Below are 19422 nucleotides of genomic sequence, written 5' to 3' on the forward strand. Positions count from 1 at the left end.
TCACAGCCAACAGGAGGGGGATGCAAGAGGATGAGGATATTATTGGAAAGTTGTATGACCAGAACTGGAGGTAGCATACATCACTTCCACCCACATTCTCACAGCCAGATCTCAGTCATATGGCTTTGCCTAATTGCTGGGAAGTATAGTTTAACAAGATGCCCAGAGAACAAACAGATTTGGTCAGCCTCTGACTAGTCTCTGTCCACAGGTTCTTTTGGCTTCTGCATTGCAAGAACAAATGGCAATTTAAATTGCATTCTCTGAGCAAATTGTCTTTCATTGCCCTGCAATACTAGAATTTCTTAAAGCATTACTAAAATAGGTCACACTTGAACTATTCCTGATAACTTCAGTGAAGGTTTTTTGAGTAGAGATAATTTGTCAATACCTCGACATTCCTCACACACATTGGTTAAAAAACAAAACAAAACAAAAGGAGTGATGAAATCATTTGGATGTTTCATTGACAGTTTTTAAAGACCAGACGTGGTCATTGAAATTCTATGGATTGTTCCATGCTTCAATAACTGTTATTACTTGCATCCATGAAAAAGAACAGTTGAATATATGTCAGTATGTGAGTTCCAGTGACTTAAGGTAAGAGGTACATGCTAGGCATGACCAGCAAACCTGTCTCTTTATCATGTCTTTGCTAATTGCCATTCCTGTGACCTTGAGCAAGTTGTGTAAAGGCTCTGAGCTCTTTTTACATCTGTAAAATCACTAGGAGTCTTTGCATAGCCTATCCTACTTCAGTGTGCCTCGTCTATTTTACTAAAACCAAGTCTTTGCCCTATGTGCCTTCTTAAAACAAACCTGGACATTATATTTATATATATATATATATATATATATATATATATATATATATATATATATATATATATATATGTATATGTATATGTATATATTTTTTTAATTGCCCTGCTTCTTCCTGGTGCCCATTCCTTGTAGAAACATGGAGCCTTTGACTTATTTTCCCAAAAGACTTCAGAAATGGAATGTTACAAGTGCAGGAGACGACTCTGTTGCTCGCCTGGACGCGTAGGTAAACGATGTCAGACTGTCTGGCTCTGATCAGCTCCAAACACCATAGTTTTAAAAGACATCATGACATGCAATTAGTGTCCAAATCAGGGTGACCAAGGAGCGACAGACTCCCTCACTCTGGATTCTAAAGTGTTTTTCCTTAAAAACAGAAATAGACTAGTTCTGAGTTGCTCCAGAAACAGGGCTACCAACTACCAACAAATGGTGGTTCTTGGAGGGAGGCCCATTTCAGTTCTATACAAGAGCTTTCTAGCAATTAAAGATGTTCACAGTTGAGCCAAGCTTTCCCATGAGATGGGAACATCACCACCACCACCACCCGCTTCCTAGAGCTATTCTCCCAAAGGCAGGATACCATCTCAACAAAGATACACACACCTTGCTTTTTGTGTTGCAACTGATTTCCAAGGTCCCTTTCAGCTCTAAAATTTGATGACTGGATCTAATACCCATCTGATAATGCAGTTTAGTTCATTACCTCTTTCAGCAACTCCAAATGTGTTGTCTTTTCTACCTAATTAATCTGCCTTGATCACCTTTCATTATTTTCATTGTTCAGCAGTTGGAATTGAATGAAGGGACGTTGATCCTGCTAATGATGCCAATAAGAAAGGACAATTCTGAAGCACGCCTTGTATCCACAGGAGCTCCAAAACTCATCAGTAGCATGAGCTGTGGTCCCTGTATCGCCAGCACAATTAGAGTCCATTTTTTGTAACCCTGCATGAGAGTGAAATTTCAAGAATAACAGCAGTTACAAACCACACATATAAAAACCTCTTGTCTAAATCATCTGAATCATCTAGATGTTCATAGAAACAATTAAGTGATGTGGCAAATTAATCCTTTTAAACATTGCAAAAAAGGAAAAGAAAATGGAATTTTATGTTCCCCTAAGAAAAGTGTTATTGGTCATATCTCCAAATAATACTGATTTTCCCAGACAAATCTCTTGTTTTCTGGACTATTAATTAGCAAGTCAATTAGAAACATATATGGGTAACAATGCACATGATGTTAGCTATAGTAACTAAGTCATGTTTGTCAGTGAGAATTATTGGTTCATGCAATGGCTCATGTGCAGAGAGATTGGAAATCTAGGAGGAGAGGCGGTGAGACATGGCCTAAAGTGGGTTACATCCTGGAATTAAGAGAATGAGCTGACTTTCCTGAGTGAAGTATGCATGAGTTTATTCAGCCTGTCTATTCTCACTGTGGACTCTATTAGATGCTGAGTCTTTAGTCTTAAGATGCTTCCAGTCTGGTGGTGGGAACAGATACATAAATCAACAATTACGTGACCTTTCCAGCCAGAAAAAGAAAAGTTTGGAGAAAGGATAATGCTGTCAGTTTTAACATATTGGGGTCCCCCAGATAGCCACATGTAAAGGTCCATCAATGCTATATTGTTTTCTTTATCTCTAGAGCTGGGGGTGGGGAGAATTTTTAAGTTGTGATTTATAAGAATCCTCAGTATCATTTCATTGTTGACAAAATGAATGTTGGTGAGGCAGAGTGGATCAAAGATTCTGGGGAAACTCAGTATCTGGTGCAGGGCAGACCTGAGGATAAAAGCCATCAGACCTGGGGGGAGCGAAGTAGTTCCAGGTGGCCCAGGATCCAGGATAAGAATGGAGAGGGAGAAGAATGAGTCCGAAGCCAGAGAGACAAATGTAGACCCAGAGACAGCCTGAAGAGGCAGGAAATGGGAAAGCTTTGAGAATAACATTCAGCGTTAGCATCCTGAAGTGTGATAGATTGGAATCCTGGAGAGATGATTTTGGTCATGAAAAGATTGCTCCTGGTCTCGTATTCTTATTTATCCTTCTTCAATTTAAACACTGTAAGATGTTTAAGACAATACTATGCAAAATACAAAGCTTAATGACAAATGTAATGCAATAATGCATGCAATTTTCACAGCCAGATTTCAATTCCCCATCAGATTTCAATGTGAGACTCAGATTTTAGATGAATAGTCGACATTCAATCATTCATTCAATGAACAGAGGATAGCACACTCTATGTAGCTGCCTTTGTGCTTCACACCGGGGCTCTGGAAACACTGAATGAACTTAGATTCCACATAAAACTTTACCACTGTTATCTAAGATTGATCTTGTTCAGGAAAGTTTATGTTACCTAAAATCATTTTTTTTTTTTTAAACAGGCTTTAAGAAAACTTTGAAATTATGGACATGGATAAATATGTCCTTATTTTTGAGCTGTCACTATGTCTTCCTGTATATATTTTTTAGTCTAATCATCCATTTTCCATTTGTTTCTTTTCAACAGCTATTTTGAAGATTTTCATAATTTCTTTCAATTAGAAAATGCATTTTGTAAGAAGCTGTTTTGAATATATACCAGAAACCAGATTTATTCTCAAATAAAATGCTCAATAAATACACGAATGATTTTCTTACAGATGTTTTGGTTCTGTCTTCTGTTTAGGAGGCACATGTTAAGGTCTAAGTCTGAGTAGCATGATTTCGTCTGTCCTTTTGTTCAAGATCTTCTAAATGTACCTGCCAAAATTTACTGAAGACTAACCTCTGGGGCTTGAAAACAAAGAAGGAAAGGAAAAAAAGACTCCTTTTTGTTTTTGTAGCTGCATTGGCTTTTCTTTAGTTAAGGTTTGAGACCTAAGTGACACTCGCGGGTATGTGTATGCAAGTCATTTGAATGAGAACAAAGAAACTGCTGTTGGTGGAGGTGCCTTGACACATATCCTCAGTCTTTCATATTTAAAATGCTGTACTGATCTGCAAGAATATTGGACCCAGCGTTAAGTTTGAGCATTTTTTTTTTCAGTTTGGTCAGTTTCAGTTCCAGTGGTGGAAAATGTGTGTGTGTGTGTGTGTGTGTGTGTGTGTGTGTGTGTGTGTGTGTGTGAAAAAGGTAAATATTTAATGATGGTAGTGGAAACAAATATAGAAGTTGATAAGAAAGCGAGCATCCCAATGGCTTGTTTAAAATCTGGAAGAGAAGGTGAGGTGAGACAGATGCGTCATTAGGATTTGAGGCTGTGACATTTGCAAGCTAGAGTACATTTTCATTGAAACTGTGAATAAACAGCTTGGAAATAATCTAAAATGTTCTTTTCTGATACTTGTTTCATTCCATTTGACTTAAGGCATTGAAAAGCAAGTGTTGGTTAGATTATATTGCTATAATCATTATGCTGGAATGTATTTCTTTTAAAATATTTTGACTTCTGATATTTGATTTCAGTGTAACTGGGCCTTAGGCTTATCTACTTATATACATTTAAAGAATAGAAGTCTTTCTAAGGCTGTTGTTTTGAGACTACCTTCCTGGTTTAAGTTCTGTCTCATTGAATGATACACATGATATGTTTAGACAACTGCATAGCATTTTGAGGCTGGAAGGGACTATCACATTGTGGAAGTAAAGGAAGACCAAACAACTGAGAACAGGCAAATGCTATTTATTCAGAGCTCTCTCGATAGCACAGCAGTCAGCCACCACCACTTACACTTGGCAGAGACTCAAGGGCAGGGAGAAGAGTTGGAAAGCTGCATAGTGGGAAAAGAGAAAGTTTCAGGTATGCTCCCAATGGAGGCTGTTTCCTTGGGAAAGCTGTAGGTAGGCTAACTAAAAGCAGGGCATCCTCTGTGATGAATTTTGGGTACATATTTGACTTGCTTCATTTGACGCTCCTTTGGGAGCTGGATTAAAAGTACTGGCTGTTTTGAGTCAATTGCTACACAGGCTATTGTTTGGCTTCCTGGATTGGTTGCTGGAGAAGTGGTCTGACTTTCTGAAGTCTGACTTAAAGATAGTAGGTTGGCATCCTGGGCTGGTTACTCTAGGTAATGGCTTACAGTTCTATTTTTATATACAGTCTGGCAATTTTCCATGTGTATTTTCAGTCTCTCAGTAATTATCTAGTCCAAATGTAGAAAGATTAAAATAAATTCATAAAGAACAAATGGCTATAATTAATTTAAGTTAATGCTACCTTTTACATGTATAGCACATTTTAGTTTTCAAAATATCTTAAAATGTAGAATATTATTAGATCCTTCAACTTAAAATAAAGAAGTTAGGCAGAGCTAGTATTATATCCGTATTGTAGTTAAGGAAAATGAGAGACTCCAAAAAGAGAAAGCAAGTGCTCAGTGACATGGGTCACCAGCCCAAGACCATGGCCAGGGCTGCAAAGCTGGGCCTCTGCTTATGGTATTACAGCCTGTTCTGTGTCTGCCCCACAGATCCAGGTAATTGGGAAACAAAATGTGACATTTGTATTATCATATTTCAATTTGATGAGTATTTGAACCTGTATGCAAAATATATACCGGGGTTGCCAAAATATGTATACACATTTTAAGAGATGTTACCTATGTATGATTTTTTTGAAGTTGAATTGAATTATGGTACAGTGTGTAGTATGATGTTTACTCAAAAGATGGCATTAATTAAATGAATGCTAGCGTCACCATGCAACCAGCAGGACAGTCAAAGAAAATGGCAGAAGCACAGTTGTTGAGGAGCTCAAGACCATTTTGAAGTGGTATTTGAAATTGGAGACTGTTATGGAAATATGACGACAATGGAGACGTGAGTATGCAACAGCACCTCCAACATGCCTAATAATTGCACGCATTTGGGATAAGTTTGAGACACATGGTACTGTGTGAAGAAACTAAAATGGCATATACAGAAACACAAGTGGACACTTTGGTCAACATTGCTCAAGCAGTAGTTCGCCATAATCAGAAGTGTCTGGATGCTGATGGCAACCACTTTGAGCACCTCTTGTAATTGCAGAAGTCAAACGTGACTTGTACTTATCTTTTATTGGTATATATTGAGTATTACAATTTTAATAGATTTTTCCTTTCTTAAAATGTGTATACGTTTTTTTGGCACCCTCTGTATATTCAGTGAATCATTCCTGTGATTTTTTTCACTAGTTTTTCTCAAAGTTTCCTTATTTGAATTTAACTTTCAATCTGGTGAATTTTACAACTTGTGACTGGTAGGTAATCAGATTTTTGAAAATACTATTAGCTCTTTGCCACCTTAATACATTTATAACACTCACTTGATTCTCTTGTTCCATTAGGAATGTGTTTCCTACACACATCAGAAAGATGCTGGAGGAGTTGAGAAACCTACTAAATTAATTAATTAAACACTGAGCAAGTAATTAAATACGTACTAAATTAATTAATTAAATATCGAGCAATATGCTTGGGGTTCTGTTGCATACTCATGTCTCCATTGTCGTCATATTTCCAAATTAAAAAAATGCAAAAACCAAAACTCAGACCCTGCCTTTAAAGAACACAGGACCTTTTGAGAAGAGCAAATACATAGAAAGATAATATAAGACAATGTCAGTGCAGAGATGACCATATACCCCAGGGCTGAGGGAAGTTAGCTGAGCAAAGACAGGGCATAAGGGTATTCAAAGCAGTCACGTCAGGAGAAAGTAGCTATAGAAAACAGCACTGTTTTTACTAGAGGTGGAGTGGAGGGGAAGAAGCTACAACCAACTTAGTGATGTTTCTTGAATACCATGTTCGGGTGGAAAGTGACAAAGTTAGAGAGGAAGGGAAGAAATGGTAAAGAAACTTGTGGATCCTCACAAGGAGCTTAGACATAATTCTGTGGATAACAGGAAGCTTCTGGAAGGATTTTAGTTAGGGGTACATTATGAGTAAATTTACATTTTTTAAAAACACCTTTCTATGTGCATTACAGAATGGCTATTCCCTGAAATAACACTGTTCTCATGGTAGCAAGGGGGTAGCACTCTTAATACCATCTTTACTACATGTGTTTCTGAACACTTCTGTACATGTATTACAGAATGGCTATCACATCCATTCCCTGAAATAATACTGGATCGTATTTGCATTTTAAATAGATCATTTTGGCAGCCTATGGAGCTTGTACTTTGGGGAGTCCAGGACACAGTCAAGAGACAAGTTTCAATAATTCAGGAGTGGTGATTAGAGCTTGAACCAGAGCAGTTGAGGTAAATAGGATACAAAGTGAAACAGAGGGAGAGTAAGATGTTCAGGAAGAAAATCTGCAGAATCTGCTGACTTCTAGCTGGATGGTTGGCTAGACGTAAGGAACCATTAGTTTAGTAAAATCTGGTGTCAGTTCAGTATCTGAAATACACAATTTGTGGTTTCCATGGGGCATCTTAACAGACTCATCCAGCAGGCAGTTGGGGATATATATATATATATATATATATATATATATATATATATTTTTAAGCTAAAGCTCCAGAGATTGATCCAGGCTTATGATAAAATATCTAGAAATCCCGATCTTTCAATTGCTAGTTGAATCCTGGAGGATAAAATCACAGAAAAATAGAATGAGGAAAACAGTGACTAAGCTAGTACCTGGGGGACAGCCATCATGTAAGGGACATGTGGAAGAAGAGAAGTTATAGATGACACAGAAATGGTGTTAGACATAGAACACAACACAGGAAGATGGGCCATCAGTGAAGCCAAGAGAATTGAAGATGTAAATAAGAGCATAAGCAAGGAGTTGTCAAATGGCTTAAAAATGTCTTCTATTAATAAATTTGCCAACTCAAAGGCACGAGGTGAGCTTAGCAACAGCAGTTTTAGTGGAGTGGCTGTGTTGAATTCATGTTACAGTGGATAGTGGAGTCAAGGAAACATGAAACAGTAAAGAGACAGTATGAAGTGCTCTTTAGAAAGCTTCCTTGAAGATGAGCAGAGCGAAGTCGCTAATGAAGTCTCAAGATTCACTGACCTTCTCCTCTTCCAAAGAGAAAACTATTTCCCAGCAATATTAACCTGCACTCCTCAGAAACAAAAACCCTGTGTAATCTTTGGCCCTGTTTGGCCCTTTATGCAATGGCCAACACGCACCTAAGTTTCCAAAAACATATTGGAAGCATCTAAGGAAATTGTTCTTTAATTTTTAAAGGACTTTGGGAAGAATTTGACTTTTGTTTAATGGAATGTAATTCTGGTTCATATATAGAATCCACAGAGGAGCTGAAAGTGCGAAGTCACAGCACAGAGCCGTTACCAAAGCTGGACAGCAAAGAGAGAGGGCATCATGGGCCATCTTCCCGAGAGCCTGTCAAAGCTCAGGAATGGGATGGAACCCCGGGCCCACCTGTGGTCACCAGCAGAATGGGAAGATGCTCTGTGAGCCCCACCTTGTTAGCAGGAAACCACAGCTCAGGTAAGCAAGAGAATGATCTCCCGGATGGTAATGCCTCATGTCTCTAGAAACTGTTTTTATGCAGTTATCACTTGGAGAACCACAGCCACAGATATCTCTGTCTACTCATAGGGACAGCATACATATCCCTCATTCACAGGGATGTAACAATGTGTTGGACCACTCCACGGAGCATTATTTACATAGACAATAGAGAAGTAAATAGTGATTCTTGGAGCTGTGCAATGCAGCAGTCCTGACAGCCTGAAACATCTTGTACTAAATTTCATCTAGAATATCCAGAGTCCTCATCTCATGCAGTTTTAACTTACGGAGTTTAACTGATTTGACATTTATGCCTCCTTTGCTTCAGAAACGATTTTAGGGAACTGGGAAAAATTAACAAAAATGAAAATTGGGATAAAAATGTAACAAAGGTGATCTGCAGGCAGTAGAGAGAGGAGGTGTTAGGAGGCATCTGCAATGGTGAACTGAAGATAGTAACTGGGAATCGGGTGTGGTGCTACAAATTTCCAAATCTAAGCCCAAAGAGCTAGAAAATTATCATCTACTATACCTTTCCATTTCATGAATTGAAGTTAAATGTTTTGCATCGTTAATAGATACATATTATTAAACTTCAATTTTTAAAAAGCAGCATATATTTGCTTTGAACTGACTCATGTACATGATGGACTCAGTAAGAGCTGCCAATTGAAATAAACAACAAATAATCAAGCAGCTTCCTGTAGTTCTCAGGTTTCTATTCCGAAATACTGTTAGGGCTCTGAAGAAAAGACCAGTTCTTTAATGTTCTTTTCAGTTCAGATGCTCATCTTTTTTTTTTTTTTTTTTTTTTTTTTTTTTTTTTTTTTTTTAATTCATGGGGTGCCAACGGTGAGTAAAATTACATAGGTTTCAAGTGCACAATTCTACAATACATCATCTATGTATCACGATGTGTGTTCACCACCCAGAGTCAGTTCTCCTTCTATCACCATATATTTGATCCCCTTTCCCCTCTTCTACTCATCTTGGAAAGCAATTTACATGAGTTTAGCCTGTGGTCTCTCTGACAGTCATGCACAAGTTAAAACTGAAACAGGAAGGATGATCTCGGTATTTGGAAAGGGCTGTTTCTAGAACAGTACCCAGGCAGAGGCAGAGCAACAGTTTCACCAGACTTAAAAATGTAACTGAAAGTGTTGGTGATGCAACCATATCATGTACTCTGTTGTAGATAGCCATCTTAACAACATGAGTTCAAATCTGGAGAAGGAACATTGTGTGCCTTTAGCAGAAAGTTAATGATATATTTTTGATAGTAAAGTATAAATAGCTGTAGTTGTTTGTGTAAGGAGAAGATATCTTTGCATTTTGTCAAAAAAAAAAAAAAAAAAAGAAAGAAACATGAACAAATAGTATTTTGTAGGGAAAAAAGAAAAAAAGACAACACTCCCAAAGATGGTTGACATCACTATTCAATTGGGAATATGATTAGTTTTAGGTTTATTAGTAGTATTAAAAAAATGATTATCTATCTGCACCAGTTCTAACCAAAAAACGTGGGCAATTTCTGCCCCCATTTTGGCCAAAGATCTGTTTTATGAAAAACCAGAAGCATTACCTGAGTATTGATTATGTAAGAGACACTGTTCTAGGATCTGGGAACCCACTGATGAATAAGACATCCTCACATGTAGGTGATCCAAGTCAAGTGCAAGGCAGACAGATGGATCATTGCAATGTAAGGTACTATATACAAATAATATGCAAAACAGAAATCAATTAATTTTTCCTGAGAGGGTATGATTTTGGCAAGAACATTCAGAGGCTTTGGGTAGATAGCATAATTGCTAGAGGATATAACATTTGAACGAGAGCTTGAAACATCAAGAACTGCTCATAAGATGACAGAGAAGAAACAAGTAGAAACAAGTCTGCCTTCTGGATGAAAACCTAAAATGCTATGGACGGAACCTAGTGTGTTTAGCGTGAAGGGTGGGGGAAGGTTGACTGAAAAAATTGCAGAGTAGGTTGGAGCCAGCTAATAAGAGTTCTCAAGGGTCTTGTGTATTAAATAGAAATGTGTTTAGCCACAAAGTACCAGTTAGCAGTGGCTTAAGTACCGACCACCTCTCAACCACCATTGCACCTGGTCTGAAGGTTAGGCGGCTTCAGATGTTTTGCAACCATTCAGTAAGTCATCGAAGACCAAAGAACTTTCTATCCTTCTACTTCTCCTGTTCTGCTAACCATGATGATTTTTGTTTTTTTCATAATCACCAGCTGAGTATGACAGTTCTGGACCTCGTGCCCCAGTAGACTCTCCCTTTCATTTAGTCGGTCAGAACTGGGAAATATGTCCTCTGGACCAATTACTGTGTAAAGGGAAATGGGATTTCCATGGACTTATAGAAGGTCCTTCTTTCTCTTAAATCAAGGGGCCTCTGCCTTATACCTGGAAATGTTATCAAAATTTGCAGGGATAAGGGGGGATCATATTGCATAATCAATGGACAGTATCTGCAACATCATAGTTCAGTTTTGAACACTGTATGGTGGATATTTTGTAGTCATTTAAATATTTTTAAACATAGGTATAATGGAATTCAGTTTTCATTATGAAAGACCCAGTGATGACTCCACAACTTAAAGCATGGGTGACTGACTGGAGGCCATTTACTGAGCTAGAGATAGTCAATATGAGATGTGAAGCAAGGCTTAGGTAGGAAAGTCAGGACTTACATTTTGACGATGTTAAGTTGCAAATGCTCTGGAACATCCAATTGAGAAGACAGTAGTAGACAGTTGGAATTTCAGGTCTGGAGCTAAAGAGATTTAGTGGAACTAGTACTGAAACTAGAGACCTTTGGAATGGTTAGAAATAAATGATTCTAAACTAAGAGAATGGGAAACTGAGACTGGGCCCTAGGGAATCCAAACATTTCAAAGTGTGGGCAAAGGACCAAGAACCTGTGAAATAAATGGAGACAAAACAATGAGACTGTCCACAATTAACTTTTACTGAACACTTAGTAAGTTGCATAAAAATGGGTAATATGTCTCTGACACTTTGGCATGAATCTTCCAGTAAATTCAGAGTGAAACAGAATTTATAACATACTTTGACTTCCTTCCACAGCCAACGCCTGAAGCATCTCTCTTGCTTTGTGGCATTTAAAACAGATCTCTGGAGTCTTTTCAGCTCTGTTTGTACAACAGTAAATAAATTGTCTGCTGACCAGAGGAAATGACATAGATATCTTTAGTCTCTCATATTCTCCATCTTAGATTATGAAGGTGGTAAACACAGGTGAAAGAAAAACAGATTTTGATACATTTTTGATAAATTGCTGTATCCACACTAAAAGAAAGGTGACATGTAGGGGTGGATGTATGGTCACTTATATGATGTCAGTGCAAGTTAGGGTTTCTTACGTGAAAGCGAAACTTTTGATGTGAACACTCAAAAGAGCATTACAATTACCTGAACTTCTAGAAGTCAATGTCTCCCAAATATATTACTGTAATTATATCTATCGAATCTACCCTTCACCAGTTTTGAGGGAAAAAGTAGAAAAGGAAAAATGTTCGTTATGTTGTCAGTTTTGATTTTTCTGAAAAGAAAGAACCTAAAATGTGTGAATACTATTCTAGAAAATGTTAAAGTTCCACAAGCAAAAAAATGTATAAAATAGAATACCTGAATTTCACTCACCTTTGATGTTTTAAACAAATGATGCTGTACTTAAGGAATGCTCATGAGAGAGAGAACCTCCGTCCAGAATAGACAAATAACTACATGAAGGGAGCATTTTGGACTTGCTATTTTGGAACAAAAGAGAAGGAGTCAGTATTTACTCTTTCTACTTTTTCTCTTCATATTTCCTCTTCATTTTTGTCTTCTTGCCACTGGGCCATGGAACTAATCCCCTAGCAGAATATACTAGAACAATGGATGACCCTCCTCCGTAAACAACAGAGGTGCTCACCTCCACACATAATACTGGAGAGGAAAGGAGGTTCCACCTGTTCGACCTGTAAATCCCCCCTTTTGTCAACTTTCTGCCTCTCTCTCTCTTTCTCTCTTTCTCTCACACACACATACACACGCACACACACACACACACACACACACACACACTGCTACCAGTCACAGACTATTGCTTTACTAAAAGTGGTTTAGCCACTTGAAATAGTTGCTCTTAACAGCTCTTTTGAGGAATGGAGGAATTGCTGAAGTAAAGCGAATGGTTGTGTCAGATCTCAATTCTAATTAACATTGCCACTGGTTGCTGTGGTACTTTATTAAAGTCACTGTTGTTTAGTAAAACTGAGATTCCCTAGAGGGTGATTCTGGAAGGCAGTGGAGGACTGGGGCCCAAATTGCTCATGAAAATAATGGGAAAATGTGGAAATCGTAGAAGTATGGTATTAACAGAAATTCAGAATTCAGTCACTGAATCAATCAACAAATAGTTTCCAAGCAGCTTGTATCCAGCTCTGCAAAGGTTTTAGGGGGGCAAACACCCATCCTCACACAGTGTAGGCTGTATGAAACATGGTCTCCGTCACTCAAAACCTCACGGTGCTTCTTTATGACACAAAACTATTGAACTTAAAGTAGTTAATTATAATCAAATGTTTTATTTTATTACTATCTATGAAATGTATTATCTATATATTATTTACTATACATTTAATAGCATTCAAATCACAGAAAATTAGCGTGGACTTGAAAAAAAGATGGAAGACTTACTGAGAGACATAGAGTCTTAAACCAAGATTATATCAGGTCTCTAAAAGAATCATTATTATTATTGTTAATTGAGTAAAAATAGAGAGAGAGAACTTTCCACCTAGGATGAAGAAGGTGAACAAAAGCTGACGTGGACCTGACTTGGCCCTCAGGCCAGCCTGACTGAAGAAGCACTTTTGGAAGTGAGCTCAGAGGCCTTGGCTTAATCCTACATAGAACAGTCTTAAAAAGCGCCGAGCTTCTGTGTGGTCAACCTCGTATGTTTCTGCTCTTCTGAGAAGGGTCACCATGGGACACAAACAGGCGCCTGGCAGACAGGCAGGTAACGTGAGTGAGAAGGGCCTCCTTCAGGACAGACATGCTTGCATCCTCCATATGCAAGAAAGTTCCTTGCTCTCACAAAGGAAGTTATTTTCTCCATTTTTCTGGAAATTTGAAGCCCTTTTGGTCTAAGTTATATATTTTAACATCTATTAGAAGCATAGGTATGGAGAACGATTTCTCCATTGCAAAGAAAAGCTATTGCAAACTGACAAACATTGAGGCTGAGTGATGGATATGCAGGTGACCTGGAAAGTACAGGGCATCTCTAGGGGACAGAAGCTACTCAGCACCAGCTGATGCTCATCAGGAGAAATGCTCAAAATTCCCAGATTTAATTTCTATTAGGTTACATCTCTCAATTTTTAAATACAGCTCAATTTTCAAAAAAAACAACACATTACATATAATAATTTGCTACCTCTGGCCATATATGACCTGAAGGCTATCGATTCACATTTTCTGGTTTGTAAAATCAAGTGATGACCATTCAGTAAAGGCAAGAATTTGACTTTGAAGCAGAGAAGTTGGGTTATGGCAGAAGCAGCAAATGCTTGTAGACATCCTGCCCTCTTGGCTTTTATTTTTTAAAAACTGCAGCCCCTTGAGAAGGGTCGAAGAGGGGATAAGAGAGAGGCCCATGGCCTTTGATGGTCGAGAAGGGAGGGGAATTCTTAACTCTAAAAGAGGAACAGAGGTCTGGCATTCCATGAACAATGGTAAGGACCAGCAGCATAATGCCTTCCTGGCACCGTGGCATGGCCTCTGATTGGGAGGAAGCACAGGTGGCAGAGGGTTTGCATGGGGCCATCAGTGAAGCTGGATTTTGTGCTTCATGGTTCCAACCTCCAAAATATGGAATTCTGTACTTCAAGTTCATGCTTAGAAAACAAACTCCCCTGTGACAACCAGTGTGAGCAGAAGACTAGCAGCGCCATCTTGTATATTCTGCTATCAGAAGTCCTAGGCTTTTTCATGACCCATTTCAGGACAGCATTTCCACCATCATTCATGAGTCAGCCCTTCATATCCAAAAGGAGTCCTGTGCTTACAAGTTCAGAGAAATGAAAAACAGATATGGATTTAATTTCATTAAAAAAGAAAGAAATGTGCCATTTCTAGCACACACATTTGTAGAGTAAATTTTATACAAATAATAAATGCACGCATAAAGTATAATATAGGGGTTGAGTACTGAGGTTTGGGTATCCAGCAGATCTAGATTTAAATCTGATTCTGATTTTTATTAGTGGTGATGTTGGGCATGTCCCTTCATCTCTCTGTGCTTCATCCATAAAATTTGGGTGATGATAGTACCTAACTCATAGATACTATTGAGAATGAAAGTTAAGAATTAAATGAGACAACTATTGACACTCTTAGCATGGTGTCTGGAGCGCAGTATTAAATAAACACTAGTTATCACTATGATTCCATATACAATTGCAGATTTCTCTACAGTAGAGCTGAGAGAATCATTGGTCTGAGGCAATGAAGAAAAGTTTTCTCTAAGTCATGACATTCAAGCTGGGGCTTGAACTGTGCAGAATTGAGGCAGGGATGGTAGTCAAATTGCAGCAAAAGAAGTCATGGATTATTTTGCTCAGGTTGGTGACAGCTCTGACTCCAGTATGACGCTTAGTGCACCCATACCCCAAACTATGGTTCTTACACAATATTTGCAGCTCTAATTCATATTCTAATCACATCTGTGAAGATTGGGAAGATCACAGAGATGCTAAGGTGTTAGCCCGCGGCCTAAGAGTGGATACCTAGCAGAACGGAGGCCATTTAATATAAGCAACTAAAAACTCGGGTTCAGGAAAGGGAACTGCAGTGGAATCTAAGAGTGTAGTCCTTGAAAAATGAATTTTTATCAGTAGATTTATAAGAAAGATGCTTTCCTCTTGAAAATTGTGAAACATATTCACTGTACTTTATATGATAACACTGGAATGAATGCCTAACTTTGCTGAAAGACCTCCTGGCAGCCATAACTCAGAATTTATGAGTCAGCCCTTCCCATCTAACAAGAGCCCCATGCACACAAGTTTAGAGGAGTGAAAAACAGGAGAGCAACTCAGAACTGGACAGCAGGACTAGGAATTGTGGAGCAGGATTTATGACAATAATTCCTGGCAAACCATAATAAATCTGTGTAGTTTTTTTTTTCTTTTGTGCAAATAAACCATGATTTACAAGAATGTTAATAAATTAACACTTTGATGGTTATGACTTGAAATTATAGAACACTCTCATGCCCAGTTTCTCTATCTTTACAGAAAAGATTAAGGAAATCTTACCATGTAGATCATTATGAGGATTGAATTTAAAAATGCATAGAAATGTCTAGTCTGAAGCTGGTTTATAATAACTGTTTCCATTTAATTTTGCTGGAAAGGTCTCTGGTTTTTTAATAGGACCAAGAATGAATGTTTCCTTTGGAAAGCTCAGCTCATTGGAAATACAATGTAAGGTTTTCTTTAGCTACAACTGGCTGTAGGACTCTTAGTGCAGCAGCCCATGTTTCCCTTATTTGTGCATTTTCCAACAACAATTTTAGGCCAGTGTGACAGCCATTTTTATATTCCCTTGAGTCTGCATTTATGAAATTTGGAGAAAGGATCAGGTGCAGGCTTAAGACTTGGTGGCTGCATCATACACAGTTATCAAAAAGTAATCTTAATCTCTCACAGCATTTCTTTTCTGCCCTGTCGCATTCATGATGGCAAGGATGTGGGAAGCACAAGAAAATATTGATGTCTGCAAATGTACACATTTTCTTTAAGAAATACCTGAGTTGACATCCATTCATCTATCAATTCAGTTTTCCCTTTGTGTTTATTTTCTAGCAAAAATGTATTCAGCATCTACTCTGTTCTATGCAGGGGCAAGATGTGGGGGTATAAAGAGCACTAGATAAATATGGCAGAATCGACTGTGAACTCCCAGAGCTCACAGTCCAGTAGCAAAGACAGAAAATCAAACAACAGATTCTTATAAATGTTGTGACAGGAAAATGTTCAGCACAATCACATGATTTACCCTCTGGATAAAAGGAGGGGAATTCATACAGTCTTCCTGGAGAAAGTAAATTTGATACTAGCATGGTGAATAGGAGACAGGCAAACATGAGGAGATAGAGCATTGCCTGCAGCTCACTCATGAAGTGTGGATGAAAAGATTTCCTTTTAGAACCTGATTAGTATTCAATGTTTTACTCTGGGTACATAATTCCCATTTATCTCCTCTGTTCTTTCTTCTCTTTCTTCACATGGCCCGGCTCCTTTGGGTGCTGTGGTTGCGGTAATAGTCCCAATGACTCCGCTTTCCCTGCATCTGCCCCCTTTGGACTGTGCTTCCATAACTCCTTATCAAGAAGCAAGGTCTCTTTCAGACCCCTTGAATCTGGTTTGGCCTTGTGTCTTGCATCAACCAGTAGAATGAGATGGAAGTGACTCTGGTCCATTTTGAACTTTAGCCTAAAGAGTTTCCATGGGCTCTCTTTAAACCCTGCCACCACCATGTAAACAAGCTTGAGGGAGCCTGTGGGAGAATGACATACGCACAGAGCAAAGCCAAGAGTCCCCAGCCTTCAGCTAGCCAACCCTCAAGCATGTGAGAAAGCATCGTACAAAATACTAGAAACAGCGACTTGACCCACAGCTGACCACACATGGATGCGTGAGCGCAGCCAAGATGAGAAGAACCATCCAGCTCATCCACAGACTAATGAACAAAACTGCATGAGTGTCGTTTTAAGTTGCTGAGTGTGAGAGTAGTGTGAAATAATTAACTGGTATAGGCACCATGATCTGTGTGAATTTTGCTGGTTTTCTCTCAAATGAAAATGCTTTATTATCACATGAGTAGAGCATATTCACTGAAAAACAGAAGGACAAAGTAAAAAGTGAAAAGTCACCCTCCCACCTTTTGCTTCACCATCCACTTCTCAAAGCATCATTTTTTCGCCATCATGGTTTCACCATTTAGGGCCTGTGTATTCTCTGCTATGAGTTCTCTGCTACATTCATTTCTTTTATGCAACAGGAACAACACACCAATCTGGCAGAATTCAGGTTTCCACTGTAACTTGGGCTTCGCGGTAGGAGATTGACTAACTTCCTGCTTGGCTCCCCAGCAGCCCTAGGCAGCTGTGGACTTCAGCACCTACGAGCCTCAAGGCTGCTGTTCGGTGTCAGATCAGGCACGAGATGACAGTTCTCCACATCTGCTCTCCTTCCCGGTCATAACTGGGTGCCTGGTTATTTCCTCAGGGAACATTGGCCAGATCCTGTTGCTAGGCTCTGCTCACTCTTCTCACACTGCAGAGTTTAACTGTCCCTTTCTGAACTCTAGTAGTAAACACATGACGGAATTCTCATTTGGAGAGCAATATAAGTTACATCCCCAATAGCCCCACTTTCGTTTCTCTGTGGAAAACTCTGACTTCTGCCTGCTAGATTCTGTCTTCAGCAGAGAAATAGTTTTATTGGTATTTCCCCTTACATTGGTGGTAGGGCTTTGAGAAACCACCAGAAAAGGAGAAGTGGGAATCAGTTAACCATTTAAAATAGCCAAAGTTTGTCTTTATTAAAGCTAGTTACAAAATAATAGAAGGTATGCTCTCATGTTCCAAAGCAAAAAGCTAGACCACAGAAGCAGAACTTGCAAAGGAAGTGATAACAATTAATTTTATCTTTAACTGAACTCTCATCTCTAGCCTAGGGAATTGTTAGAGACTGAGAGGCTAGAGACCAGATATTAGAGAGAAGCTGAGATAGACTTATGAGTGTGTGTGTAAGATGTCTCCATTCCCAAGAGAGGGCAGCTGAGAAGTGAGCAGCGTCTTCCCCAGTGGAAAATCAAGGGAGAGACACTTTAATGGGACCACATGGAAAGCTAAATATCTGTTTCTAGCCATTGAGGGGACACAGTGAAAAAAATAAATGTACAAGAGATTAGCTGAAAGGCCTGTGGTCACAGAGCAGAAAGATGGTAGGTTGAAGATGTGTGTAAATTATATTTCCCATGACCAGATTAGGCCATGGGAAGGAACCCTAGATAGGTGGTTTAGGTCATGTGACTGCCTGGAGTGGCACGTAGTCCACAGGACGTGGCTGAAGGCTCACTACCCAATGGCAACCTGCCAGGAGATCTTCAGATGAGAGATGGCCAGTCACAGGTTGACTTTAGGGTCCATTTGAAAGCACCCCAAGAAGAGAGGTATTTACCTCTCTTCCCTTCCCTGCTATGGCCAGAGAGTGAGACACCAGCTCACGTTAGTGCCTGTCAAGAAGCCCCTTTCTGCCCCCTCATTCCTCCTCTTTCTTCCTACCTCTGCCCTTGTGAGAGGGCAAACATGGTGAGGACCAAGTTGGAGGCAGAGAGGTAAGAGCGTGGAAACAAGGCAAAGAGAAAGAGGTCGTCTCCTCTGTGTGCCAGGAACAGGCCTAAATGGGCCAGGAAAGAAGTGTTTCCTTGGAATAAATTCAAAGTTGTAATTAATGTAAAGAGCTAGGCACTTAAATTGTTACTTCAATAAGACTTTCTGTGACTTGTAGAAACTGAAGAATTTTTAATTATCAAAATGAAAAGGGAAGTGCTTGGACTTGGCCTAGATTTCTCCCAAAGGGCAAAAAAGAACTGCCCCCCTCCCTCCCAGTGCAAGTTGGAACTGGTTTGTGGGGAGAAAAGAATACATTGTTTTTGTATTGCATCTAAGATCCTCTATGTTCAAATTAACAGTTAAATATACATGTTTAAAGAAAACAGAACCTGATATAATTATAAAATTTGCTGTAAGATCATTGCAAATTATATTTAACCTGAATTACAGAATTTATCACCTGTGTGGATCATCTGTGATGCATTTAAAATACTGCCTTATATTTACATACCATGTGTTAGCTTTTAAAATACTATTTTATAAGGGCTATTTCATTTGATCTTCACAAAAACCTGTATATCTATGGTCTGTGTTATGATCTGATTATTCAGGGGACCGAACTACATTTCAAAAAGAATCCAATAATTTGTCCAGACTCATTGGTAAGTAGTAGATTCAAATCAAGAAATGGATTTTGGGT

At 38.9% G+C, this 19422-nt stretch overlaps 1 protein-coding gene across 2 annotated transcripts in view; it reads left to right on the plus strand.

The window, feature by feature from the left end:
* The window catches only part of NYAP2 (neuronal tyrosine-phosphorylated phosphoinositide-3-kinase adaptor 2), a 240254-nt gene that overhangs the window by 170487 nt on the left and 50345 nt on the right, over positions 1-19422 (plus strand). For both annotated transcript variants that reach the window (XM_019736641.3, XM_088793756.1), the window contains exon 5: positions 8065-8271. In XM_019736641.3, the coding sequence (XP_019592200.2) occupies positions 8065-8271 (207 nt within the window). The remainder of the gene's footprint in view (positions 1-8064; positions 8272-19422) is intronic.

The sequence above is a fragment of the Rhinolophus sinicus genome, chromosome 17 (assembly GCF_057876585.1).
Source record: "Rhinolophus sinicus isolate RSI-liver-muscle chromosome 17, RSI-T2T, whole genome shotgun sequence".
In the NCBI taxonomy this organism is placed as follows: domain Eukaryota; kingdom Metazoa; phylum Chordata; class Mammalia; order Chiroptera; family Rhinolophidae; genus Rhinolophus; species Rhinolophus sinicus.